At 36.2% G+C, this 26,626-nt stretch overlaps 6 protein-coding genes and 1 pseudogene across 9 annotated transcripts; 4 read left to right on the top strand and 3 right to left on the bottom strand.

Moving 5' to 3' along the window:
- Window positions 1-92: 92 nt before the first annotated feature.
- LOC148927110 (uncharacterized) lies at window positions 93-1,098 on the bottom strand (annotated as a pseudogene).
- Window positions 1,099-1,211: 113 nt separating this feature from the next.
- LOC125192063 (uncharacterized) lies at window positions 1,212-2,192 on the top strand. Its single transcript, XM_048089517.1, has one exon. It carries the CDS (start codon window positions 1,271-1,273, stop codon window positions 1,943-1,945), a length of 675 nt encoding a protein of 224 aa, XP_047945474.1. The 5' UTR covers window positions 1,212-1,270; the 3' UTR covers window positions 1,946-2,192.
- A 2,857-nt stretch (window positions 2,193-5,049) lies between these two features.
- On the top strand, window positions 5,050-6,300 carry LOC125196874 (uncharacterized). Its single transcript, XM_048095534.2, has one exon. The coding sequence runs from the start codon at window positions 5,119-5,121 to the stop codon at window positions 6,058-6,060; it is 942 nt and encodes a 313-aa protein (XP_047951491.2). The 5' UTR covers window positions 5,050-5,118; the 3' UTR covers window positions 6,061-6,300.
- Window positions 6,301-6,467: 167 nt separating this feature from the next.
- LOC125192590 (APO protein 2, chloroplastic-like) lies at window positions 6,468-9,288 on the bottom strand. Of its 2 annotated transcripts, none has more exons than XM_048090212.2 (4): window positions 9,089-9,288; window positions 8,204-8,334; window positions 7,672-8,021; window positions 6,468-7,416 (listed from the first exon to the last, which is right to left on the bottom strand). In XM_048090212.2, the coding sequence occupies exons 2-4, from the start codon at window positions 8,330-8,332 to the stop codon at window positions 6,588-6,590; spliced, it is 1,308 nt and encodes a 435-aa protein (XP_047946169.1). In that variant the 5' UTR covers window positions 8,333-8,334; window positions 9,089-9,288; the 3' UTR covers window positions 6,468-6,587. The 2 variants fall into 2 exon arrangements, with proteins under 2 accessions (XP_047946169.1, XP_047946168.1); XM_048090211.2 differs by having other exon boundaries at window positions 8,204-8,425.
- A 2,698-nt stretch (window positions 9,289-11,986) lies between these two features.
- LOC125193032 (sulfated surface-like glycoprotein) lies at window positions 11,987-13,227 on the bottom strand. Its single transcript, XM_048090736.2, has one exon. The coding sequence runs from the start codon at window positions 13,166-13,168 to the stop codon at window positions 12,182-12,184; it is 987 nt and encodes a 328-aa protein (XP_047946693.2). The 5' UTR covers window positions 13,169-13,227; the 3' UTR covers window positions 11,987-12,181.
- A 3,371-nt stretch (window positions 13,228-16,598) lies between these two features.
- On the top strand, window positions 16,599-21,921 carry LOC148927111 (uncharacterized). Its single transcript, XM_089056017.1, has 4 exons — window positions 16,599-18,865; window positions 18,942-19,041; window positions 19,124-19,693; window positions 21,730-21,921. Exons 1-4 carry the CDS (start codon window positions 16,599-16,601, stop codon window positions 21,919-21,921), a joined length of 3,129 nt encoding a protein of 1,042 aa, XP_088912143.1.
- LOC125197983 (uncharacterized) lies at window positions 20,217-25,206 on the top strand. Of its 3 annotated transcripts, XM_089057773.1 has the most exons (8): window positions 20,217-20,560; window positions 21,187-21,306; window positions 22,457-22,519; window positions 22,790-23,005; window positions 23,076-23,202; window positions 23,406-23,690; window positions 23,764-23,880; window positions 24,669-25,206. In XM_089057773.1, exons 4-8 carry the CDS (start codon window positions 22,806-22,808, stop codon window positions 25,104-25,106), a joined length of 1,167 nt encoding a protein of 388 aa, XP_088913899.1. In that variant the 5' UTR covers window positions 20,217-20,560; window positions 21,187-21,306; window positions 22,457-22,519; window positions 22,790-22,805; the 3' UTR covers window positions 25,107-25,206. The 3 variants fall into 3 exon arrangements, with proteins under 3 accessions (XP_088913899.1, XP_088913898.1, XP_047952415.1); XM_089057772.1 differs by lacking the exons at window positions 20,217-20,560; window positions 21,187-21,306 and adding an exon at window positions 21,671-21,799; XM_048096458.2 differs by lacking the exons at window positions 20,217-20,560; window positions 21,187-21,306 and having other exon boundaries at window positions 22,301-22,519.
- Window positions 25,207-26,626: the final 1,420 nt, after the last annotated feature.

Below are 26,626 nucleotides of genomic sequence, written 5' to 3' on the forward strand. Positions count from 1 at the left end.
TATAAATTATTAGTAGTGGAGTATTAATTATTTATTTTGTATGATTTGTGGTATTATATTTAATATTATAATACAATAAATTTAATAATAATACAATATTTAGTAATAAAAACATAACACAAGTGGTCCTACAAATGGAAATTACGTTACAATGAAATTAAAAAAAGACACACAACAAATTACAATAACAAAATGAAAAACATAATCTAATAATCCGGTAAACTCGAACCGGATCCTCCTATATTATCGAAATACGGAGAATATGTTCCAGTAGCATAGTCATTTGGTTGTTCTTGTTGTTGAGCTCTTTTTTGTAAAATGCGTATTTTCTCGGCTTGAAAATAAGCACGACTATCGGGATCAACTATGGAGCTCAAGTCCATAGCCATGATTTTATTTTCTTCCCTCGTAGTTTTGAGATTTGTTCTTTTGTTGTTTCAAAAAGAGAGCCATATTTTCGTATGCTTGTTTCATGCCCGCGGCATATTGCTCATTTTGTTTTTCTAGAGTAGCAATAATTGATTCTGAGTTATCAGACTGCTTTTTCTTAAGTTTAGCCTTCTTCACTCCAATAGGCCTTGATGAAGAAGAACCACCGAGGATTTGTTCCTCGCCATCATCACAGCTCATAGGAAATGAAGACAAAGTTTGTGAGCCATGCAAAGTATGAGCCTGACTTTCTGAATCAGAATTTTGCATCCCACGTGATGCTTGTTGTCTAGAGCTCTCCGCACAATCTTTAAATTTAGGTGATCCTACTCGGGTGAATACAATAAATTAATAGAATGAATAAATGATGACGTATGACAAATATATGCATTATGGTGCTCCAAGACCAAATTTGGACTACTGATGTATTTTTATTTCAATTGTGTTTTCGTAATTGGAGAAGTCATTTCCTACAGATGACCAAAATTAAACAACTTAACATAGACGTTTGTTTCGTTCATACAATTTTTTAAATTGTAAAATTACATACCACATAAGCCCTAAATTCAAGTTTTAAATCAAGTCTAACATTTCAAGGCCATTGATCCATTTAATTAATTTAACATAGGGAGTGATGACCTAACCTCTTCTTAAAATGTCCCTTCGCATGTGTTTAAAAGAGAGAAAGGCATTAGGAAGTTGAACTAATTAACTAAATCTTCCACCTCAATGCCTACATAAACCGTGAATGCACCCCAAAACCTCACAACTCGACCAAGGAAGTGAAGATCTCACTTAAACAAATAAACCCTTCTTGATTCAGCTATTTCCTCTTCAAACAATGGCATTACATCGAGGCCATTCCCTTTTTCTCTTCTTGCTCATCACTCTGTCTTCCATAACGAACAATGCAGAGGCACGCCATCTCCTGGAGTCGCCCGTGCCTGAGGTTCCCAAGCCCAAAATCCCATCTATACCGAAGCCAGAGCTACCTCCACTACCCAAGCCTGAGGTTCCAACTGTGCCAAAACCTGAGATCCCGGCTGTCCCTAAGCCTGAGGTACCAACATTGCCAAAACCCGAGGTCCCAACTTCACCTAAGCCTGAGGTTCCAGCAGTGCCGAAACCTGAGATACCAACTTTGCCTAAGCCCGAGATCCCGACTTTGCCTAAGCCTGAACTTCCAACACTACCCAAACCAGAGGTACCAACATTGCCCAAGTCAACACTCGAAAAAGCTGAAACGCCAAAGCCTACTCTGCCTGAAATACCAAAGCCTCAGCTGCCAGAGCTGCCAAAGCTCCCAGAATTACCAAAACCTCAACTGCCAGAGCTACCAAAGCTGCCAGAATTACCCAAACCTGAGCTTCCAGCTGTCCCTAAGCCCGAGGTTCCAACATTGCCAAAACCCGAGGTCCCGACTTTGCCCAAGCCAGAGATGCCAAAGTTGCCTGAACTTCCTAAGATTCCAGAACTGCCTAAACCAACTTTGCCCGAAGGACCCAAATCCCGTTGATTTGCGTCGACATAGGAACATGACACCGGGATGAATCAAGTTTCAGAGATTGACCTTATTGTGGAGGGATGTATACTTCTAGAATGATCGACTTATATTGTCGTTGCTGTTTACTTTTCTTATTGTTTTCCAATTTGTCCTTCTACTGTATGTAAGCTTGCTTGTATGTTATGGTTGTTTACAGTTTGTAATTCTTTGTTAATGTCATTTAATATATATTCATGATTGATTGAGGTTTTCAGTTAAATCAACTATGTTTCATTTTTTTTTTCCGACCATCACTTTCAAATGTAACGAGGAACCTCATGCTAGAACTGAAATGGGAAATATATCGAACAACCATTTCACCTTGCCCAACATTTGTAGGAATTCCAACGTCGGTCCAACCACATGATTGATTTGTAGTGCTCACTTATCAGACCGTTTAAGGATAGAAAACATTATGATGAAATATACTATCTGTGTGCATGATGCTGAAATATATCTGTAGTGCTCATTTATCAGACCGTTTAATTTTTGTAAAGATTCCATAATTAAACTCAGAATTTGAGTTGTTTGAATATCCAATATAATGAGGCCCCTCTTTTACTTTCATGTGTTAGGATGAAATTAATCAGTACGTAATTCATTTGATAAAATTCAGAATTAATTTGGGGTTTTTGGAATGAAGATTAAGGAATAAATATTTAATAAAGTAATTGGAGAAATAATAAAGCTGGAGTTTTTGAGAGATTAAAGTATGAACGAGAAGAAAGTAGAAGAAAATAAAATAAGGGCGAAAATCAAATAAGAGCGATTAAGTGTGTTGTATTTTGTATTTGTAGTTGCTCTTTCCCAAGGTCATTTTGACAGCAAAAGCTAGGATAATTTTTCCATAGTTTAATAATTTTGTTAGCAAACCACTGCCTATCAGTATTACTTTCATTATTTTTTCGTTTTTATATACTACTATATTTTTATTTTGATTAAATTTGAAATCTAAATTTTCAAAAAGTTAATCTTATTAAATGATATACTTAATTCTTTTTAGTCAATCAAGTGGCATAATTGAGGAGTACATTTTTTTTCACTTAAGAAAAAAATTATTCGACAATATAAAAGTTAGTAATTGCTAATCAAATCTTCACGTCTCTCCATTTTGGATATGTAATTTAGAGGCGTAGCTAACCTTGGAAGTAGTCATGTACTACACAGATTTTCCATTACTTATACGATTTTAAAATTTTGATTTCTGATCATTTGTATTCCATGATAACAAATTAATGTGATTAGGCAATGAATAATTAACAATAATGTTGCATTGCTCGTAAGTTTATATTTTCCGGAAAACAAGTTAATTAATTTAGAAATAGAAAAGATATGTATCAACCAATAAAATTATATGAATGAAAGTTGTAGTAATTTTATTATTTATAGGTAGTGTTTGATTTCCAAGATAAAATAGTACCAAGATATAATTTAGGATTGAGTTGTGAGATTATTTTAATCATATGAGGTTAACTATGACTAATTATCCTATGATTATCCATCTAGCCTTGAGTCGTGGTATTGAATCTCTTGAACCCAAACACACTATAAGAGTCCGTTTGATAAGCTAATGAAGCCAAGATATAGATATATATCCATTCATTGGTATCCTATTTACACTATCCTAAAGCCCGTGTAATTGACTATGGCCCGACAGATACAGCCTCAAAATGTGCAGATACGTATCTTACCAATTTGGTGGGATACTATTCCTACTTCAATTTATGGATCCAAATAAAACAAAAAATCTCCTCTGTACCCTTCTGTCGTCAATCTTCTATTCACAACAAATCCTCTACACTAGGGCAATCCTCCATTCACAACAATCCTCCATGGTTGACGCCTAGGGCATCGATTTGATTAGAATTTCATCTGCAAGGATTTCATCTGGTCAGTTATTTCTTTTCCGTTTTTTCTCTATTTCTCTATGATCTTTTTCACCATCAAATTCTTTGTGAGTTATCAATTTGTTGTCAATTACGATTGAATTTTTCTACCCCTGGTCAGTTCTTCCTTTTCCGTTCTTTCTCTATTTCTCTATGATCTTTTTCACCATGAAATTCTTCATTCCTTCAATTATGAAGGAAGAACGGAAATAGATCATGGAGAAATAGAGAAAGAATGGAAAAGGAAGAACTGACCAGTAGAATTAGGGGTAGAAAAATTCAATCGTAATTGACAACAAATTGATAACTCACAAAAAATTTAATGGTGAAAAAGATTATAGAGAAATAGAGAAAAAATGGAAAAGGAATAACTGACCAGATGAAATCCTTGCACATGAAATTCTAATCAAATCGATGCCCTAGGCGTCAACCACGGAGGATTGTTGTGAATGGAGGATTGCCCTAGCATAGAGGATTTGTTGTGAATAGAAGATTGACGGCAGAAAGGTACAGAGGAGATTTTTTATTTTATCTAGATCCATAAATTGAAGTAGGAATAGTATCCCACCAAATTGGTAAGATACGTGTCGTGTCTGCACATTTTGAGGTTGTATCTGTCGGGCCAAGATGGGCCATAGTCAATTACACGGGTTTTAGGATAGTGTAAATAGGATACCAAACATTTAAAAATGAATGGATATATATCTATATCTTGGCTTTATTAGCTTATCAACGGATCCTAATAGTAGTACATGTTTTTTCCCTTTTTAGCTACGTATTAGGTTATTAAACTTTCATTGTCAAATGGAATTTCTTACCAACCTCTTCCAATTGGGGTAGTTGTTTCCTACAGATGACCAATATTAAACAACTTAATAAAGACGTATGTTTCGTTCATACACTTTTTTAAATTGGAAAATTACACACCACATAAGCCCTAAATTCAAGTTTTAAATCATGTCTAACATTATATCATCGTTTCACACTAGAGCAGTTTCAAGGCCATTGATCCATTTAATTAATTTAACATATGGAGTGATGACCTAACCTGTTCTTGAATTGTATTTTAATAACCCTTCGCATGAGTTTAAAAGAGAGAAGGGTATTAGGAAGTTGAACTAATTAACTGAATCTTCCACCTCATTCAATGCCTATATAAACCGTGAATGCACCCCCAAACCTCACAACTCGACCAAGAAAGTGAACATCTCACTTAAAACAAATAAACCCTTCTTGATTCAGCTATTTCCTCTTCAAACAATGGCATTACATCGCCACCATTCCCTTTTCTTCTTCTTACTCATCGCTCTGTCATCCATAACAAACCATGCGGTGGCACGTCATCTCCTAGAGTCGCCTGTCCCTGAGGTTCCCAAGCCCGAAATCCCAACTATACCGAAGCCAGAGCTACCTCCACTACCCAAGCCTGAGCTGCCATCGTTGCCTAAGCCTGAGGTTCCAACACTACCAAAACCTGAAGTCCCAGTATTGCCCAAGCCCGAGTTTCCAACACTGCCAAAACCAGAGATACCTGTGTTGCCAAAACCCGAGATTCCAATACTACCCAAGCCGGAGGTACCTGTGTTGCCAAAGCCTGAACTTCCAGCACTACCCAAGCCAGAGGTACCGACATTGCCTAAGCCAAAACTTGAAAAGGCTGAATTGCCAAAGCCTACTCTACCTGAAATACCAAAGCCAGAATTGCCAAAACCAACGATGCCTGGGCTACCAAAGCTCCCAGAATTACCAAACCCTGAGGTCCCGGCTGTCCCTAAGTCTGAGGTTCCAACAGTGCCAAAACCTGCGGTACCGACTTTGCCTAAGCCCGAGGTTCCAACACTACCAAAACCTGAGATCCCGGCTTTGCCTAAGCCTGAGGTTCCAACACTACCAAGACCTGAGATCCCAAATTCACCAAAGTCTGAACTTCCAACACTACCCAAACCGGAGGTACCGACTTTCCCTAAGCCAACACCAGAAAAGACTGAGTTACCAAAGCCTACTCTACCTGAAATGCCAAAACCTGAGGTCCCTACTTTGCCTAAGCCCGAGGTTCCAATAGTGCCAAATCCTGAGGTCCCGACTTTGCCTAAGCCTGTGATGCCAACTCTACCTAAACCAGAAATGCCAAAGTTACCTGAACTTCCAAAGATTCCAGAACTTCCCAAACCAACTTTGCCAGAAGGACCCAAATCCCGTTGATTTGCTTCGACATAGGAAAAAGTCATCCGAAATCTTATTTCAGAGATTTACCCTACTCTAGAGGGATGGATAATTCTAGAATGATTGATTTATAGTCATTGTTGTCTTTTTTTCTTATTGTTTTCCAGTTTGTCCTATTATATGTAAGCTTGGTGGTATGTTCTGGGTATTTACTGTTTGTAATTCTTTGTTAATGCCGTTAAATATATATTCATGATTGATCGAGGCTTACATGATTAATGGTGCTTTCAGTTATAATCAACTAAGTATGTTTCATTTTTCTTGTTTTCTACTATCATTTCAAATGTTTCAAGCAATGAAATTCTCAATGCTGGTACTGTTTTGGAGCAAAACATCTTAGCAAAGACAGACACATGTGTTATATAATCTTATTTAACATGAAAGAGAGAGAGAAAGAGTTTATATTATATCTTGATAAACTTCTCATTTATATATCTAATATGTAACTGACAGTTGTACAAACTAGTTGGATGGAAACTTACTGGGTGACTGAAATGGGAAAGATATCAAACAGCCATTTCTGCTTCACCAACGTTTCTAGGAATTCCGACGTCCAGCCTCATGGTTGGTTTGTAGTGCTCAGGCACAGCTGCACCAGCCTGCACACATAATTCAACCACTGCAGGGGCCTGCCCGTAGAAGTTCCTGAGCTCCCTCTCCATAGGCTGATCAACATCAGGTACATGCCACACGTATCTGGGGGGAATTAAGTCATTGAGAACTGCCGCCTGCCATCCATGTTGCCCATTACGCTGTTGGTGCTTATGAGCTCCGCAATTCTGGGCTTTGTGTCCGCTTGGGCCTATGTGCACTTCAGGGCAGTAACCACAAACCCTCACAGGATACATCTTCATTAACCTTCGGGCTCCATCCCTCATTTGTTCCCATGCTTGGAGTGTTTCCTCAGCAAGCAGTGCTATATCTTCTTTGCTAGATGGTGGCACAATTTCTGAGTCTGGTATTTCAGCCAATATTTCTGGTGTTGGAGCTTCTGGGTCAAGGTCGGGCAAGTCACTCTCATCGGCATCAACAAACTCCTTTTTTCCAATGCGTATTATGCGTTTCCTTCTTCTTTTGGTGGGGTATTCAGGCAGGTCTACCCCTGCTTGAATGCATAACTCCACTACCGCGGGAACTCTTGGGATGGAAAACCTCTCATCATGAGTAATACGGTTGCCAAGACGGTCATACAAGTGGTATGCCTCAAGCGGTACCAATATGTCCTCGACAACTGCTTTACCCCATTCATGAGTCCCTTTGCGAATGGAAGCTCGTGGCCCTCTGCAAGACTTGAAAGGATGCCCGATAGGACCTACATGAATTTCAGTACACCACCTGCAAGAATAGACTATAACTGTCAAGAGAAAATCAAATGTTAGAAAAAGTGATATCTATCTCAAATTACCAACGACACCATCACAACTAAGATCATCATAACATGCAGTAGAAAGGAAAAGAAAGTCCAAAAATTCCTTATTTATTTTAGTTTGTGATATATAAAATGATTGGACATGAACAGAGAAAAGTGAACATTGATATTAGCAGTTGTAAAGATGCAGAATGAAAACCAAGCATTGGGTAGAGAATTACTTGCAGGCATTGACAGGCATCACTTTCAGAAGTTTCTTCAGATTGTTAACTAATGTTGTTCTTGCATTCAACACTTTGTATGCTAGAGGAATCAGTCCTTTAACCACCAATCCTAGTTTTGGAGGTGGGATAGGTGCTCTTGGTTGGTTTTCACGATTTTTCAGCCTCTTCCTGGCATTTCGTCGTAACTCAACAATAGGTATAGGAAAAGGTTTCTTTTCCTTTTTAGAATAATAACGAGGAAAATCTGAATTTTGAGGATGGTCGCATTTAACGATTAGAGCTTGACAGTGATTTGACTTCTCTAACGGGGTTCGTAATTTCAATTGGCTGAGTCTATTGCAAGTTCTCTGCAAAGAAGTATATAAAAACAGGAGACCTCGATCAGTATTCTCTAACATATCATAAGCTAATAGGTGCTTATAATTAGGGTTGCATGAAACTGAATCAAAACATGATTCAGATTACGTTGCATTGCTAAGTGGTGACGAATCAATAAGGTGTAGGAAAGTAGCATTCGATATAGAAGTACCTTTAAAGAATCGAGTGAACTAAGACCTTGCTGTGTGCTATATTTCAGATAGTCAAACTGCAAGCATGTCCTTTTACCATGAGAGAAAGGAGCTGTGCTGAAATGGGAATGCAGACACCCAGCGTCCATTCCTATGAAAAAGCAGGAACTGTTATGTGGTGACTGGTGGGACACTCGCTAGACTGTGTCGTTCGTGCAAGTAGATTTGATGGCATGTAAATCCTGAAGCAAACATCCATTTACAAACCCACATATATAACTGAAAATACATTTAATTTCAACGAGAGCATAGCACCTATACACATACTTAATCTGCAATTCTCCTCAACAACAATGCTTCCACGAAAAAATAATCCTAAATAAAAAAGCAGAGTATCCAATGCCATATAAATAACCTCACAAGCATACACATCAACACATCCAAACAATAAGATACCAATGTTTAAATTCTAAACAATTATTCAGCAAAAGATAATACAGTGTTGCAACTTCAAATTCTAAATAATTATCAGATATGCTACAAAGGCAATGATTCTGAGTAAATCTATCTATCTATATACATATATAAAAGAGGAGTTTTGGAGAAATGTACAGGAATACTATTTTAGCTGGAAAGTTATCTATTGGTTAAAAGTGTTCTGATTTGAGCATCACATAATCCACTTCCAGTTCGAGCTCATAATATTTGGAGAAGTCACAAATTGCTATGAAACACTCCAATTCAAGTCATAAATTCAAAACAAATTCTACCAGCCAGTTACTATGAAGTACCCCCAATTGAAACCCCCCTAGCTCAATTCAAGTAACCAACATTCTTCTACTTTAATCTTTCAGTTGAATTCAATGTTACATTACAAGAGGAATAAGATACATAAAAATTCTTACCAATTTTTGCAATGGTTGTGAGATTCAAGCTTTTAAATAATTTTTCATGGAAGATGGAGAATGAGGGATGGAGGGATAAATAGGGGAAGAAGAGATAGAGGCGTGGCTCGCTAGAGTCTGATAGCTCCGGCGTGAACGGCAGCCGGCGACGCTGGAGAGTAAATGTGAATTTGATTCGAGTCTAAATGGGATAATGTTTTTTTCACAGATTTTTTTCCGTTGGGCCTTGGAATTTTAATCTAAGAATTTGGGCCAATTTGTATGGCAGGATTTGTGACGTAGTGATGGCCTGATGGGCCTTTTCTATTAACAAGACAATATTATTATCCATGTCACTTTTGTTTTTAAAAATACTGTATGTAAAAGACTCAAATATTTACTACTCCATCAGTATAAGTTAATCGAATGTGAAGTCCATTACCAAAAACAGAAAAAAAAAATGAGACATTTATTGGTGGACGAACAAAAATGATAAAATAGGACGTTTGTTGGTGGACGGAGGAAATACTAACTTTCAGTTTGGTCTTAGTTTGCTAACAAGTTGATTTTTTACATATGGGTGTCTAAAAATTCAAGCTGATAAAATCGGATCGTTTATCAAAACGTGGTCTATACTTTAAATTTATACAGGCAATATATGGTTAGATTTTGATGAAAAATATTATTTCTGACTTTGCAACCAATCAAAATTTCAGCACTGACATAACTTGATGACTTGCTTACCTGACACTATCTGACATCAACAAAAAGATGTCATGTTTTAGGCAGCGAAACAATATCATATTATACTAAATTAAATAATTTCATTTATGAGTATTTTATTAAGTAATGTTAGCATTAAAATTTTAACAAGTTGTAAAATTAAAACAAATTAATAGTAGTTTAGTAATTTACTAGACGAATTTAAAGCTAGTATGTAAAAACGAAAATCTTGCTATTTAAAATTTACAGGAAATGTTCCGATAAAAAATGTGGGACAAATTTAAGAGTTGATGAGAAATACTAAAGTTAAATAAAAATTTAATAATTTATACGCTATGATCACTTCTGATCATTAATAATGGGCAGCAAAATACATATTAGTAAATTAGCGTGATAAAGAAATGCCAACAACAATAATACAAAATCCTAAATTATGTACATATATTATTTAATCTTTCAATATCATCATTATGAAATATATAAAGAAAATTAGTATATACTCAATGTATATTTATGGAGTTGGTAATGAATCAATTTACACCATACCTGGAAAATTTAAATTCTTACAAGCAAGTTCCTAAACCACTAAAAATACATAATTAGTGGATAAACAACGCAAAAACAAAAGATTGATATATAAGGTGAGATTTCCATATTGATGTGGTGAAATGTCCCCTTCATATTACACATCCCTCAGTAGCACCAAATTCCATGCTCAAAACCATCCAAAACCCTACATTTTTGTACTGCTTCACAAAATCACATGTCGCGTAAGAAGAGACGTCAATTTCATGACAACAACTATACTTTAACAAATTGTTTCTTAACTTCAAAGCATAAATAAATCTTGTTTTGTTTTTAAACTGACGATGAATTGGAGGGTTTTAATTCGCTCCCCACATAGTTCTAAATATATTTGCGTTGCCACCAATCAACATTTATTAGAAAAATATAGTCAAATCTTTACAACTAATGCATGTTGTACTTATGTGCATATACCAAATATGGCTCATATCCTCATAACTGAAGAACTCCATCATTAACAAAATGTAATAATCATGACAATTTTTTTTGCATCTAATTTCCAATGTTAAACAAGTTCGATATATATCACTTACCAATATTAGGCAAGTTGAACTACCTCTCCTACACTGATTTTGCCTAACGAAGTTCCCTTTAGTCTTTAATCATCATTCTTTTTTTTTTTCTGCGTCACATTACAAAATTTACAATGCTAGTATAATTTTTAAGCCATACATCTCTAATTAATTTTCACTATTCATTGTTTCACTTCAATTAATTCATAGAATATGAAATCACTTTATTAATTCATATTTTAATCATAATTATACTCTCTTTCGTTCCTTCATAGCTGAGTCATTTTTCTATTTCAGGAAGTTTCATCATAGTTGAGTCATTTACATATATGATACTCCCTCCGTCCCAGATAATTCGACCCAGTATTCCATTTCGGGTCATCCCACATAATTTGTCTCACTTCACTTCTACCATTTTTGGTAGTGGACCTCATATTCCACTAACTCATTCCAACTCACATTTTATTATAAAACTAATACTTTAAAAGTAGGACCCACATCCTACTAACTTTTTCAACTCACTTTCCATTATATTTCTTAAAACTCGTGTCGAGTCAAAGTGTCCCAAATTATCTGGGACGGAGGGAGTAACTTTTTTCTCTCTCTTACTTTATTATCTCTACTTTATTCACTTTATACTTTATTCTCTCTACCTTTTTCTCTCTTATTCTTTTATCTATTTATTTAACACATCCAACGTTTCATTCTAAAACTTTATGCCGAAAAGTTCCGCCTCAACTATGAAGAAACGGAGGGAGTATTGTTAATAACTCAAATTGAATTTATAATAATAAAAATAACGAAATGCACTTATGATGCCATAACAATGATGGAAATTACAGATAAAATATGTGTAGACCAAGAGGAAGCTGTGAACCAAAACATTTTCACACTATAACCGGAAATAATAATGACCCTAATGCTATGGTCATGGACTCATGGTTAAAAATCAGTATTGAAAACGATGTCTTCTGCGGAAATCGATGCAAGTTCAAAAATAAATGAGATCTTTGAATTCACAAGAGCAAGAACGTGAGAAGGTACTATCATGTTTATTTTTATATTGAAGCCAATGTTGTACACAAATAAAAGCAAGGAATTAATGCAAGGGGATTATATATCATTCCATAAGAAGATGTAGAGAACATTTATCAACCCCATTTTCCGTGATTACAAATCAAGAAAAAAAAAAACTATGAAATTAAGCTGCAGAATTCGAATTACAAAACAAAATATAAAAAGAAAATCGGTGTTGATAAACGTTCGAAATCTTCTTAAATCAAAAATAATAATTTTACAATTTATAGATGATAAGAAAGCACGGCAGCAACGCGCGCGTGTCGAACACGAGCATCTCCCCGCTCCCACCACCCACCGAGTCGTACCCGACCCGCTCCTGAATCACCGAGCCCAGCCCGATATCCTTACAGACCCGACCCGCTATGACCCGGCACACCAGCATGGCCCGCCTCCCCCTCCCCCCGCCGGCGCTCTCGTGGGCCTCGCCGCTGCCGGAGTATGTACACACGGCGGCCCTCTTGTACCCCTGGAACGCCCACGCGCCGCCGCACGTCTCGTACGCGCCGCCGGGGGCGGTGGCGCCGAGGCAGTAGAACCTCATGACCTCGTTCCCGTCGGCAATGCAGCGCGCGTGGTCCTCGCCGGCGTCCCCAGCGGAGCCGGCGCGGAGCTTGACGGCGTCGCGATACTCCTCGAAGCGGGTCAGGGTCCGGGGCAGGGTCTGGACCTTGAAGACCATCTCAATCTGGCCCGAGAAGCTCTTCTCGCCCCAGCTCGTGTGGAAGATGATTTCCACCACATTGCGGGAGGGATGGTCTTTGGGCAGCTCGGTCAGAGAAGGGAAGAACGAGTCGATGGCGCTGGACCGGACCGGGAGAGCGGGCGGACCGGGTTCGGGTTTTCGGGAAACCGGGCGCTTGAACGGCGGGGATGGGTGGTGGGTTGGGGGTTTCGGCTTTTTTGGTTTCTTTTTGTTGGTTTCGACGATGTCTTTGAGATTTTGGTAGCTATTTCGGCAGCTGGAGGAGTTGGATAATGAGCGGTGGTGGCGGTGGTCGTCGTTGTCGTCGTGGTGGCGGCGGCGGCGGTAGTTGTGGTGGTGGGTGACGACGTCGTCTAATGCTTTTGACTTGCATTGCAATGACTTCATCCATCCACTCGCCATGTCTTGGCCACTTTCACAGCCTTCAGCTTTAATTTGAGCTCTCTCTCTCTTTTCTCTTTCTGTTTCTCTCTCTACACTAATGTATGTTTTGTGCATGTAAAAATATTGTAGTAGTAAGTATATTGGGATACATACAGCGCAATGAATATATCTCTGAGAATTCAACGTGGGTAGGGAAGAGGTTTTTATATGTGGTATATATGGTGAAAAAACCAAACATTAGGAGTCACCAAATTATCCGAAATTCAAAAATCCAACTTGAATATTAAGCTGAAATTTAAAATTCTATTCGGATTTTTGGTTCGCATTGGATCAGATTTTTTAAAATTTCAGATGTTCAGATTGGATGTAATTTTATAACTCAAACTAATTCGTATATTTATTAATTTATATACTAGTACTATAATAAAATAATATTATTATAATTAATTATAATATGGAGTACTTCCTTTGTCCATCATTTAAAGAGTCATTTTGTCATTTTAGAGGGTCAACAATGTAAATGACCCTTTAATTTATTTCATTTTTGGTTTACGGGCTCCACATTCCATTAACTTTTTATACTCAAAATTTATTAGTACTGAACATTAAAAATGAGTCTCACAGTACATTTACTTTCTCCCGCTACTTTTTTTTTTCACAAAGTTAAACAATTTTTTAAAACTCATGCGAGTCAAAATGATTCTTTAAATAGTGGACAGGTGGTGTTACAAATATTGTTGAACATTTTTTATGATAATTGGTAGTACTTCGTACTAGATTTTTGGATTTTTGAATTATTATATGATATTCATTTTTCATAAAATTTCTGGGAATTAATAAATTGATATGAAATCTGAATGTTGAACGCCTGAACCCTAGAAAACACGATAATAAATGGGAGCAAACAACATTGCGGAATATAATAATATACGTATATCATGGTGAAATATGACCAAACTGCCCCTCTGATAAATCTTGCAGCGTAGAGAGACACAGAGAATTAAATCAAACAAAACTCCATTAATGCTGCATCAGATATTTATCTCCACGTGAAATTATTTATATTAATTATTACTAGTAAATACAAATATTATGATACACCAAGATATGCATTGATTAGTGATTAATACTTGTATATACGATACGATCAGAACAATTATGGAAAAACAAAATTTCGCATTGATTGCAGTCTTGCACCAACACACAATCAATATAGGGCAATTATTGCAATATATATACTGCGGAAAATTAATAAGAAGGTATTTGGGATTTGATATAGTGGATTAACAATATGATTGTGTGGTAATGATGAATGAAGACCCATCTTTTCTTCTTATTGTCAAACAAATTATGACTGATCAAAAAGATTATGACTGGTGTGGCTTCAACTTTTGGTTTCTGGATTTTGTTTTGAAATTATGCGATTCAACCACTATTTTTGCATCATTTTCACTTTTACATAACCTTGAGACTTGAGACGATTATATATCCAAATAATTTTATTTGTTTTTTACAGAATTAATTAATGAAGGGACTGTTCTGAAATTATAGAAGTTGGTTTTGCAAATACATTTATAGTTGCAGACTTGCAGTAGTAACGTTACGTAACGTAACCCTAAATTAAGCTACAATCACTACAAAAAAAGCGGCTGTTTGTGACCACTTTATTGCGAGCACTGACTTTTGCTCGCAAACTTGTGACCACTTTATTACGAGCACCGACTTTTGCTCGCAAACTTGCGAGCATAATAGCGAGCATACACGAAAACAACATCCATTTACACCCATTTTTTGCCGGCTGGAATAAAATGAGGGATTTTGCGAGCACACCTATAGTGCTCGAAAGTTTGCGAGCAAAGGGTGCTCGCATCTGTCACAAAATATACATGTGCTCGCAAATTAGTGAGCAATAATAGCTGCTAGCAAATTAGTGAGCAAAAATAGGTGCTCGCAAACTTTAGTTCTTATCCAAATCTACTTTCTTCTTTTCTCATTTGTTACCTTTCTCCACACCGTAGATTCCATCCCTTCCATCCCTTCTGCCATCAGCTTCCACTCATTGCAAAAATTTTGCCAGATCTACTTACATAAAAGTTGGGAGTAGAGATATGGGGAAGCAAGCTTATTAAATTTTGATATTTTCACATTATTGAAAATTGGGGGTAGAAAAATGTGGGGAAGCAAGCTCATCAAATTTTGATATTTTTCAATTATTGAAAGGTAAAACTTTGATTTGCTAGTTATTCTTCTAAAGTTGTGGGCTAAATTATTATACTTGATTTGTTAGATATTCTTAAAAGTTGTGGGCTAAATTATTATACATGATTTGTAAGATATTTCTTCTAAAGTTGTGGGCTAAATTATTATACATGATTTGTTAGCTATTCTTTTAAATTTGTGGGCTAAATTATTATATACTTGATTTGTTAGATATTCTTTTAAATTTGTGGGCTAAATAATTCACAATATTATTATACTTGATTTGTTAGATGTTTTTCTAAATTTGTGGGCTTAATAATTCAAAATATTGGTGTACTCGATTTGATCTATATTATGATATTTGATTTGTTAGTTATTCTTATTTGTGGGCTAAATAACTCAAAGTATTATTACACTTGATTTGATTTATATTGTTTCTTGACTAAGATTTATGCGATTTGGAGGTGTTTCCGCTACCCGTCGGCCCAACTTGGCATTTTCCAATTATTAAAAGGTAAAACTTTGATTTGCTAGTTATTCTTCTAAAGTTGTGGGCTAAATTATTATACTTGATTTGTTAGATATTCTTTAAAGTTGTGGGCTAAATTATTATACATAATTTGTAAGACATTCTTCTAAAGTTGTGGGCTAAATTATTATACATGATTTGTTAGCTATTCTTCTAAATTTGTGGGCTAAATTATTATATACTTGATTTGTTAGATATTCTTTTAAATTTGTGGACTAAATAATTCACAATATTATTATACTCGATTTGATCTATATTATGATATTTGATTTGTTAGTTATTCTTATTTGTGGGCTAAATAACTCAAAGTATTATTACACTTGATTTGATTTATATTGTTTCTTGCCTAAGATTTTTGCGATTTGGAGGTGTTTCCGCTACCCGTCGGCCCAGCTTGGCATTTTCCAATTATTAAAAGGTAAAACTTTTATTTGATGAATATTTTAATTTGTGGGCTAAATAATTCAAAAATATTATTGTACTTTATTTGATTTATATTGTTTGTGTATGATAGATAGTAAAATGAATCAAATTCCGGGAAGAGAGTGGATGTATGAGAGAAAATTTTCCACCGGAGAATTGAATCTTGATTTTATTGATGGTTTGGATAAGTTTATAAATTTTGCTGTGCAACATCCCTCTAGAATGGATGGTTCGAAAATTAGGTGTCCATGTGCACGATGTGATAATAAAAATTTTCTTTATACGGACACGGTGAAGGAACATCTTGTGAGAAGGGGGTTTACTAAAAATTATTATGATTGGAGATTTCACTATGATGTTGAAGCGTCGTCCAGCTCAAGACAAATAGAATCCATGCATTGTGATCCACCATTGAATCCGTACCAGCACATGGTGCATGATGCGTGGGGACAATCAGGTGCTCACGAGCATTGGCAGTATGTTCTGCCTACATACATGCCAGAGCCCCCATTCAATGAGTCGCAGCAGTTCTATAATTTGTTAGAAGCGTCTAAGTCTGATTTGTGGGATGGGTGTGATTATTCTGAGCTGTCAACAAATGCTCGAATAATGACTATGAAATCTGAACATCGAATGTCTCAGCGAGCTGTTGACGAATTGTGTCAGTTTATGGAGGAGCGTTTGCCAAAGCCAAATCGTATGCCTAACAGTTTCTACAAGTGCAAGAAACAAATGCAGACTTTAGATATGCCCCATCTGAAGATACATTGTTGCAAGAAAGGATGCATGATCTATTGGAGAGAAGACGAGAATAGGACCGAATGCAAAGTTTGTGGTCAGGCTAGATTCAAGGATAATGGTAGGAGTCCATTCAAGAAGATGTATTATTTTCCTCTGGGCCCAAGATTAAGACGATTATATGCGTCTGAAGTTACAGCTCAATCCATGCGATGGCACGCAGAGCACGCCCAGACTCCAGGAGAGATGCGCCATCCAGCTGATTCTATAGCCTGGAAAACTTTCGACAAGTCACATCCCTTATTTGCTTCTGAATCAAGAAATGTCAGGTTGGCACTTAGCACAGATGGATTTCAGCCATTCGGCCAAAGTGGTTCACAATACTCATTATGGCCGGTAATTTTAACTCCATACAATTTGCCGCCGTGGATGTGCATGAAAGATCCATACATGTTTCTCACTGTGATCGTGCCAGGTCCGAAGAGTCCAAAACAGAAAATTGATGTATTTCTACAACCCTTGATTGCAGAGCTCAACGATTTATGGGCTGAAGGAATTCCAGCATACGATATATCTAGAAAACAAAACTTCCAGTTGCGTGCAGCACTGATGTGGACTATCAGCGACTTCCCCGCATATTCAATGTTATCAGGATGGAGTACATCTGGGCACCGTGCATGTCCGTATTGTATGGAGGACTCACAAGCTTTTTCCTTGAAGCATGGACGGAAAACTACTTGGTTTGATTGTCACAGGAGGTTTCTCAATAGAAATCACCGGTTCCGCAGAGATAAAAAGAATTTCATAAAGAACAGAACCGAACATTCCGGTCCTCCTTCGATCTTAAACGGAGAACAGATACTTGATAACTTGGAACAATTTGAGTACAAGAGAGTGTTTGATGAAGGTGCAGAAACAGCAAACTCAGAGTTGAGCAAGATTTTTGGATGGAATAAACGAAGCATATTTTGGGATCTTCCGTATTGGAAGACAAATGTGATTCGTCACAATCTGGATGTCATGCACATAGAAAAAAATGTTTTTGACAATATCTTTAATACCATCATGAATGTGGAAGGCAAGACAAAAGATAATGCTAATGCAAGAAGAGATTTGGAAGAACTTGGTATACGGCCTGAACTTTGGCCGTGTGATGGGAAATATCACAAGGCTAATTTCACACTTGATAAAGAAAGTATGAAATTATTGCTCAAGTGGCTCAACATTTTGAAATTCCCAGATGGTTATGTTTCTAACTTGTCAAGATGCATTGATATGAAGAAACATAAGTTGTACGGTATGAAAAGCCACGACTGTCATGTGTTTATGCAACGATTGCTACCAATTGGACTTCGTGAGTTACTTCCACACGATGTATGGGAGCCTCTGACAGAGTTGAGCAATTTCTTTAGAGATCTTACTGCTACAGTGATACGAGAGGCTGATATGACAAAGTACAGTGAGTCGATTGTGGTTACCTTGTGCAAGCTTGAGATGATATTTCCTCCGTCTTTCTTTGACTCCATGGAGCATCTTCCAGTCCACTTAGCATATGAGGCATTGATCGCAGGACCGGTACAATTTCGATGGATGTATCCATTTGAACGGTACATGCGCAAGTTGAAGTTAAATGTAAAGAACAAGGCTGCTGTGGAAGCATCAATATGTAATGCGTATTTGACTGAGGAATCATCTCACTTTTGCACTCATTACTTTGAGTCACATGTCCGTTGTCGAGGTAGAGATGTTCCTCGTAATGACGACGGAGGGGGATCTACTCACTCCACAGATATGCTTCAAATTTTCACATTTGATACCAGATGTGTTGGGAAGGGACGTGCACGATTCTTGTCAGAAGTCGAGTACAGAGCGGCACACACTTACATATTGTTGAATACTCAAGAAGCAAAGGAATATGAGCAGTAAGTTTGATTTCCTTAAATTCGTTTATTGAACTAAATAGATGCTACTTATTTAATTACTTTTTTCATAAAACAGCATGTTCGTCGAGCAATTGCGCGAATGCTTTCCAAGAATAACACCGTCAGAGATAGAGCAACAATTAGAAAGTCAATATGCGTCATGGTTTAATGCATATGTAAGTTTTCTATATATTTTTATTTTGTACATTTTTAACTGTCGGAAATATGTAACTTATTCACTAAGTGGTTGATATACAGGGTCAAAATAACCTACCTCACGATAGTCATTTATACTATTTGTCACAAGGACCATTGACCGGGGTCACGAGTTATAATGCTTGTATTGTCAATGGATATAAATTCCACACAGACTCTTATGGAAAGAGTAAATCCACATTCAACAGTGGGGTTTGCGTCAGAGGGTCGAATTACAACTATGACGAGGATGACTTTTATGGCATTTTGAAAGAAGTTGTGGAGGTCAAATATCGTGCAAGACCAATTAAGAAAGTTGTCTTGTTCAACTGTTTATGGTATAATCCGGGTCCACCTCCACGTGGTGGTACAATTGTTCATCCGAGGTACAAAATTACAGAAGTAAATATTCAGAAGGAGTACCCAAAATATGATCCCTTCGTCTTAGCTAAACAAGCATCTCAAGTTTATTTTGTACCTTTTCCGAGCAAGAAAAAAGACAGGGCGAACTGGCGGGCAGTGTTCAAGGTTCGAGCAAAGAAATTCGATTCTAGTTACATCGCCATGAAAGAGGTAGAAGAAGATATAGCTTTCCAAGAAGATGAACTGGAAGTTCACGAAATATCTGATGATGTACAATTCATAAACCCACCACATCGTGACCCTAGCGGCGCAATGATTCCAATTTTTAGAGAGATTATAGATGAGGATGAAGATGAGGATGAGGATGAGGATGAGGATGAAGAAGAAGAAGAAGAAGAAGAAGAAGAAGAAGAAGAAGAAGAAGAAGAAGAAGAGGAAGATGGCGATGAAGATGAAGATGACTACGACTAGTTCTTGGACATTGATGCTATCTCAAAATGTAAGTACTATCTTATTTTTATTGTTTCGTCTAATTATTGAAATTTCGTAAAATCTAAAAATATTAATTGTTGTTATCATTTTTGAAATATTTTATTTTAAAAATGATAACTATAATTAATTAATATTAATAAAATTATAAAATGTAAAATATAGACTTAATTGTGTATTGGGAGAAAGCAATCGTGAAGTCCAACATATTGAAAATGCAATTCTGAAGTCTTGGAAATGAAAAAGACTTAAATTCCTTGAAGTGGTATTCTCATAAATCTCTCGATATAATTCTCACCTCTCCTCCCCCAATTCTCACAGATTCTCCTTCCCCAATTCTCATCTCCTCCCCCTAATTCTCACCGATTCTACCGTGATATGAAAAACGATACCGATAGTTTTCTGGTCTTCGATAGATTCTCACCGTGATATGAATTTGCAACAGTTTCTGGTCTTCGATAGATTCTCACCGTGATATGAATTTGCAACAGTTTCTGGTCTTCGAGAGATTCTCACCGTCACGGAGCAGATTTCACTGACCTCGTTTCCCTGCTTGATCGTCTGCAATAGGCGATTCCTCTATGCTCGACGACGATGCAGTTTTTCTCTCTCTCTGACTTCGTTTGCATGCTCGATCATCTGCAATAGGTGATTCCTCTCTTCCTTTTCACGGCTTGCTTACGGAATTCTCCACAATTTTCTGTTTTGATTGTTACAATTTCCGGAAAAGTGTTGGTCGGCATTTGCTTGCTTATTTTCTATTTGCAACTGTTTAATTTGAAAGAGGTTATTGATCCTCTCATCGATTCACTGATCCTCACTAATACATAATAGTTGCTGAATTTGATTTTGCAGATCTTAATCAAACATTCATAGTTCTGTGTGATATTTTTAGTTAGGCTACCTATTTTAGCTTGAAACCCATCAGCCGTAGTTGCGCCGCCTTCAACCTCTCCTGGAGACATCCTGTAGTTTTGGAGGTGAATTTTGTTTCTGAAAACCAACAATTGAATAGAGTGATGAAAACTGCACTGTGATCAATATGTTGTAAAATTTCCTAATTTCTGGAATATGAATCAAATCATGGATGAAAGTTTTACAGAGCTGTTGTATTGATGGCGCACTGAAATTCCTTTTCAATTTGCAAAAAATTAGTTTTGGGAACTTATTAGTGGTTTTGCTGAAACTAGATGATTGATTCCAGGCTTGTGAATTTTTAGTTGCTAAGGAAATGCTTCAAGAGAAATGAGTTTGATATTTGCAGTTCTGTGCAGATCAGTTATTGTTGTACTTACTACTGTTTTGCACAAGAGGGGGGCTGTTCAGGCAGGGAGAATTCATTGCTGCCTTTCGTTTAACATCTCAATCTCAGATCAGCGTTTAACATAACTCAGGTAACAACTCATATATACTAATTTTAATTTTACATCTCTGCTTTCGTTTGTTTGTTAAGAATTTTACAAGATCTTGCTATTATTACCACAAGGCTTTGGGAAATGAAAATTTTGATTTCTTGTACATGCAAAATAAACGAGATTTTGAATAATTATCTGTATTAGACTCAACTCAGTAATTATGCTTTTCATCTTCTAAATGTGGTTGTATGTTAATTTTGACTTTTGTTTTCAAGTTTTAATTTTTTCTTACTTGCTACATGTTTAAATATAGTGATGATGCTGTTTAGAATTAGAGGAGAATGGAAGTGGATCTGATCTCTATGATATGCTTTTATTGTGCTTCATCTTTTTGACTTGATTATATGATCTTACATCCATTTTAAATTCATGTGTTACTGTTTTGAGTTGTGTGCTATTCAGGGCCTGGGTGTTCATCAATTGCCTATGGGCTGGCTGATGAAATTGGACCATTGCATATTGAGAAGGATGGGTAGTTTCTATATGCCTCTTGTAGTTTTTTGTTTGGTTGAAACTGAAGTAATTGAAATGGACCCTCAAGTTGTTGAAACAGCAGCTATAGAAGATTTCGTTTTAGGTTGCGTTCGAGTTTGAGATATGCAAAGGATATTATATCAACTAATGGTCATTTGGACTGTATAGATGTCTACCTGAAACGTACAGTGTTTGATGCTCTAGCTTGATGTTTTGCACCCATCTTCTTAGTTTTCTAGCTATGATCTTGATGAGTCATTTAATCAAGCTGATTATGGTTATTATGTCTTATATATTGCTGTTTCCTTTTTAATTTACTCCTCACAAAGTGGATATGATCTTGTAATAATAAAAAAAGATAATCCTACATTGGCTGCTCTACTTGCCTGTTTTGTTACCCTACTTTATGTGCTTTATTTTCAAAAGTAGACAATTACATCCATTCAGAATAAGATATGAAATTTTCTCTGTTTATAGGGTACATCTGGTACTTTATATGAAATGTTTCTCTGTTTATCTATGTGTATGTGTTAGTAAATTCAAATGGGGCGTTTTTATGTCAGTACCTAATTAATTAACCTCATTTAGTGGCTGTGTGAAATGAATGTTGAACTAAACTGTCTGGCATTCTATTAATCTGGCTATTCTTTTGTAGTTTATGTTGATCTGCTGCTACTGGCCCTAGACTGAAAGGCCTAACTGAAGCTTCATCTTATTGGTGAGTATAGCTTGGTTTATATTAATCTAGCATGATGTTACTGATAAGTTCATAGAATATTGTTTAAAATTGTATGCATTAACATATAGCTTATGCACTTAAATCTTTCTATGTTTGGTCACATGTGGGTCTTATAGTATTGCCTCCTTACAATATTCTATAGAATGATACTCTGAATAGAAATCTGAGGAAATTGTATTTTTAGGCTTGACATGGCAGCAATAGGCTCGCAGATTGGATAATACTTACTATTACTCTTATCGTCAGTAGTAGGTTGGATAGAAAAATGCGAGGAGGATTTACAAGACGAGGACGCAGGTTGGCTCTTCTCGATGATGATGAAGAAAATGCTCATGAGGAAGAAATTCATGTCGAAGAGGAAGAATTGGAGGAAAATGATACAGTGAGCGGAAATGGTACAGTGAAGGACCATCCTACACATGATCAAGAAGGCCGTATATTCATTCATCTCAGGAATGATGGATTGTAAGTGGATAGATAATTTTATACATTTTTTTATAAATTTTAAAGTTTATAACTATATATTGATATGCAGATTGTACCCTTCCAGAGCTGTGGCGAACATATTGAAAGATGCTTTCCAAAATATAGTGCACCCAACTGCATTCTCACAAGCAAAACTTGATGATTCATGCATTGAATCCTATTGGCAAGAATTTAAGGTAATTGTATAAACTATAATCCATTAGAGTAAAGAATGGTCAATGTTTTACTTGATATTCTAATTGTAGCTTAGAATTTCTTGATCTAACTGAATTCTTTTCTTTATTAACATTTGCTGGGAAGTCTATAGAATTTTTATATATTTTATTTAATATTTTGTTATATAACTTTTTTTTTTCTTTTCTTTTATATGATTTGGCAGGCCCATGCCAATATTGAGAACTATAATCAAGACCTTGCCAAAAGTGCTTTTCACACAAGATGCAAGCGTAAGTATGGCAATCATATCTACAGACTGAAAAATAGGAAAAGAAAGCCTGCTTACTTCACGGATGCATTGTGGGAAGACTACACTAAAGCATGGAATACGGCTGCGTCTATCAAGGTTTCCGAGAGATGCTCGAAGAATCGTAAACAAGGATATGAGAAAGCCCCCGGCACACATTGTAACGGATCTGTTTCATTTGACGTTACAGTGGAAAAGATGGTAGACATTACATTTTGTAGTTTAACTTGTTCATTTTTTAATTATCATTAATCATTTTGAATATTCTTTGCAGATTAAAGAGAATAATGGGAAGATGCCTAAGTTTGTAGAATTTTATATAAGGGTTCACACGCGAAGAGGCAAAGATTCACCGGGGGAGTTGTGTTCGCAGCGCGCCATAGAAAAAATGGTAATCTCAAATTAATTTGCTTACAAATTTATTTATATATAATTAATATTTTAGTGACAACTGCTGGAAGTAAATATGAATATGATGGTAGTAGTGACTATGATAATCACTTGATCCTTTGATGATCACCCCCAAAATATGAAATTAAATAAGATATCAAGCATTTTTTGGTCTTGCATCTTTGGGATTTTAAATGAAGAAAAATGGGTACTGCCTTGCATCTATGCTATGCTTCCATGATTGATTCTATGTGAGCATTTCATGAAAAACCAAGGCAGTGTTGAAGGGGGTTTACCATTTGCTGATATCATTACTGTTGAAATAAAAGGTTTGTTATGAAGGAGTGAACAGGTGATGAGCATATATGTGAGTGTGCTATATAAATCTGATTCTTGATTACTCTTGAAATAAGAGGTGTTGTAGTTTGGAAACCTCACCATCTTCTCATTTCATGTATTAAATTGTTTTCTTGGCTCTTTTGATTTATGAGAGTAGCAGATAAAATCCTTTAGCACCATTTCAGATTGAATTTGGCAGCAATGCATTGCTTTCTACGAGTTTTAGGGTCATATGCAGGTTGTAATAGACCGTATATAGCATGTGCATGCATTGGTTGGAGTAGACCATATCTTGATTGATTAATATCTGTATCTTTTAGTTATGCAAACAAGGGGCATTGATGCTTACTGTTTTCTTCTTTTAGTTCTGATGCTTAACTGATGCTTACTTGCTTATTGTTATCTTTTAGTTACTGCATTGGTTTGAAGTCTTATTATACATGTTCATAGGAGCAAGTTAAGGCAAGAGCCGATGAGTTGCGGGCTGCTGGGGAAGTAGATCCAGATTTTGATCGCATTTACCTTGACCTTTTTGTGAAGAATATGAAGAGAAAACAAATTCCCGGAGCTGGACAGGCCACAAGCATTTATTTCGCTGATGCTAGCAGTTCGTCCACTGGGGGCTCAGGCGTTAGCACGGAAGAGTTACAAGCAATGCGAGAACAAATCACAATTGAGATGCGCGCGGAGCAGGAGCAGCGATATGCGGAGCTGGAGATGCAAAATGCAGCGTTGAAAGCGGAGCTGGATAGTCAAAGTGCAGAGCGTGATGCTGCTTTAGCGCGTCAAAAAATGGAGTTACGCGCTGAATTTGAGAAAGAAAATGAGAGGATGTTAGAACTATTGTTGGATCTTACTAAAAAGGTTAACCGAATTAGTAAAAACTGAAAGTGTAAGTTTTGAACTATTGTTTTGTTTTAGAACTATTGTTGGATTTAATGTAAGTTTTGAATTTTGTTCTTTATAAATTGTCAATTTCAATTTTGTTCTTTATGGTTATCCAGATAATAAATTAGAAAAATAATGAGCACAAGAGGTGCTAGCAGAAAGAGCTGTCGATAATGCGAGAACAAATCACAATTTTGTGCTAGCAGAAAGAGCTGTCGATAATGAGCACAAGAGGTGCTAGAAAATTTGCGAGCAAAATGGAGGTGCTAGAAGAATTGCGAGCAAAATGGAGGTGCTAGGAATATTGCGAGCAAAATGGAGGTGCTAGAAGAATTGCGAGCAAAATGGAGGTGCTAGGAATATTGCGAGCACATACATAGTTTAATCGACATCCACCATTAGCGAGCAAAAAGGTGGTCGCAAATGAACTTCTGCTCGCAAAAACTACTCACAAATTTGCTACAAGCGCTATAGCGAGCAGAGTTTTTGCTCACAATCTGCTAGCAAAACTTATATTTGCGAGCACTTTTATATAGTTTTGCTAGCACTCTGGTGCTCACAAACGAGCGCTTTTTTTGTAGTGAATAGTAATGTAACTACCCAACTATTTATCGAAATATAGATCACAGTTTATATGTCTTGTCAGCCATCTTTTTTAAACAGAAGACCAGTCAATCAACATTAACGTTTTGTCATTATTTTGTTAATAAGTGTTTCGTTTAAATTTTTTAAAATAAGTGTGACATTTTTTCCCATTTTATCCCCATTTAATATTTTCACAAATTTGATAATTAATTGTATTAAATTTTATAATTTTCTTAAAATGTGTGATTTGATGATCTTTATTCAAAAAATAGAGGTATTATTTATTTGATTGCCCATATATTAATACAGTCATTGCTGTGATACATAACTTCTTATTCTCTAATTGCTCCCTGCCAATCTCCATGTTGCTTATAGAATATCAAGGAAGAATAAATGGTCGGTATCCATAAATATTCTCCTTGCTACTGAGATTTCAAACAAGCAAAATTGGTTTTCAAATCTTAGCTTATTTTTTTACAATAAAAGGATTAACTAAACATCCCAAACTTTATTAATTTTTGTAAACTAACTTTATGACAACAAAATTTACACTCCACGTAAATGTTCAAAGGTATAAATAAATTACAATGCAATACCCTGCATGATACCAGACATGCTTTTTTACATTATGCCTTGTGTAATGTTTTCTTATAATTGTGAGCTAACTATGACATGTCAAAATCCACATAGAAGTGCATTGGTGGAGATACAAAATACAGAATCAACTTTTTTTAAAAAAAGTATTCTTGCATAACGCACAAAATAAAATGAATTACTCTGGTTTGTCTTAGTTATATTACAGTTAATGACTGAGAACATATTTTAGGCTTTTTCCTTAGTTAAAAAATTAATGTGTATTGCTTACACTCATAAGAAAGTGAATTTGACTTATACAGTAAAACAAACCAAATGAAAAACGTCTAGAAAAACAACAG

Source organism: Salvia hispanica, chromosome 4 (assembly GCF_029641045.1).
Source record: "Salvia hispanica isolate PSC_SH4W2 chromosome 4, Shi_PSC_v1, whole genome shotgun sequence".
NCBI lineage: Eukaryota > Viridiplantae > Streptophyta > Magnoliopsida > Lamiales > Lamiaceae > Salvia > Salvia hispanica.